General features: G+C 57.0%; 1 protein-coding gene across 3 annotated transcripts in view; it reads right to left on the bottom strand.

The window, feature by feature from the left end:
- The window catches only part of LOC103607986 (ankyrin repeat domain-containing protein 16-like), a 3,655-nt gene extending 2,569 nt beyond the window's left edge, over nt 1-1,086 (bottom strand). For 2 of the 3 annotated variants that reach the window (XR_552006.1, XR_552007.1), the window contains exon 1: nt 773-858. Coding sequence is in view for 1 of the 3 variants with exons in the window: in XM_008592432.1 (XP_008590654.1) it covers nt 773-1,086 (314 nt within the window). In the remaining 2 variants the exon portion in view is untranslated. Of the gene's footprint in view, nt 1-772 lie in introns of all 3 variants that reach the window. The other variant, XM_008592432.1, reaches the window with a different exon arrangement.
- Nucleotides 1,087-1,157: the final 71 nt, after the last annotated feature.

The following is a 1,157-nucleotide window of genomic DNA, read 5'->3' as shown; positions in this document are numbered from 1 at the left end:
GGGGAAAACAATCCTATGAGTGTGCATCTGCAGGGGGGGGGGGGGGTACCTAGGAGGTAGAGCTGCTTAGAGCTAGTTCACAGGATAGCAGTGAATTGGGACAGAGCTAATAAGCACCATAAACCACCCTCAAACATAACCAGTGGGGGAGATGTAACTTACGTAACTATATGGCTCTCTCCTCTGTTTCCAACTTATATCGGATCAGAAATCACTTGAAGGCAGGGACTTCATCATGTTACGAATCTCTTTTAAGAGGGTCACAACCTCTAACGAACCCAACATAGGGAGTACTAAAAACAATGTCAACCTAACAAGCAAAATGCGATGGCTCTGAGTGATGGTAGAGTATCTTGATTGTAGTGGTGGTTATGCAAGCCTACATGTTATAAAATTACACAAGGCTCAACACCCACACGAGCACAAGTATACCTGATGAAATTTGAATATGTATCCCGCATTGATTATAGCAATGTCAATTAAAACAATGCAACTGGTGAAGTGGTAATTCAGCTAAATGTCCTCAGAAGAACATCACATCCCGGGGCTATATGTAGTACACACGATCCACTGTTTGATTACATTGCTTGTAGTTTACCCGCACTATGGGGGAGGGCTGAGCCAGGGCGACCCTGCCGCTGAGCCGGCCTGGGCTGAGAACTACGAGCTGAGAAAAGCTACGGTGTGGAAGGGGACGGACGGAGTACACGAAAATCTACGACTGTGCGGGGAGTAGGGAGGCGGGGTGTCTTTCTGGAGCCCCGACACCTACCAGTCGGCCTTCTTCAGGCAGTCGACCGCCGCGCCTCGGCCCAGCAGGTAGCGCACGCAGTCCCTTTGGCCCATGGAGGCAGCCTCGTGCAGAGGCCGCTTGTAGTCTCGGTTGGCGGCCTCGATGTCCAAGCCCCAGGCCTCGACCAGATGGGCCAGGACGTCCAGGCGCCCGTGGCAGGCAGCGCAGTGCAGGAGGGTGTCCCCGGCCGGCCCCGGGCAGCCTCCGTCCGTCCGCAGCTCCCCCTGCAGGGCGCGCAGCCGGCCCTCCTGCACCAGCCTGCAGAGGGGCCGCGGGTCTCCAGGCCCGGCCATCGCCGCGGGCCGGGCCGGGCGCGGCTGGGAGGGGCCGTGAGGCCCGGTCCTCCGCGGCGGGGAACCAGGCG

Source organism: Galeopterus variegatus, unplaced genomic scaffold (assembly GCF_000696425.1).
Source record: "Galeopterus variegatus unplaced genomic scaffold, G_variegatus-3.0.2 Scaffold7920, whole genome shotgun sequence".
NCBI classification, from domain to species: domain Eukaryota; kingdom Metazoa; phylum Chordata; class Mammalia; order Dermoptera; family Cynocephalidae; genus Galeopterus; species Galeopterus variegatus.
The sequence above is the reverse complement of the archived record's forward strand: the minus strand, read 5'-3'. Positions and strand labels throughout refer to the sequence as shown.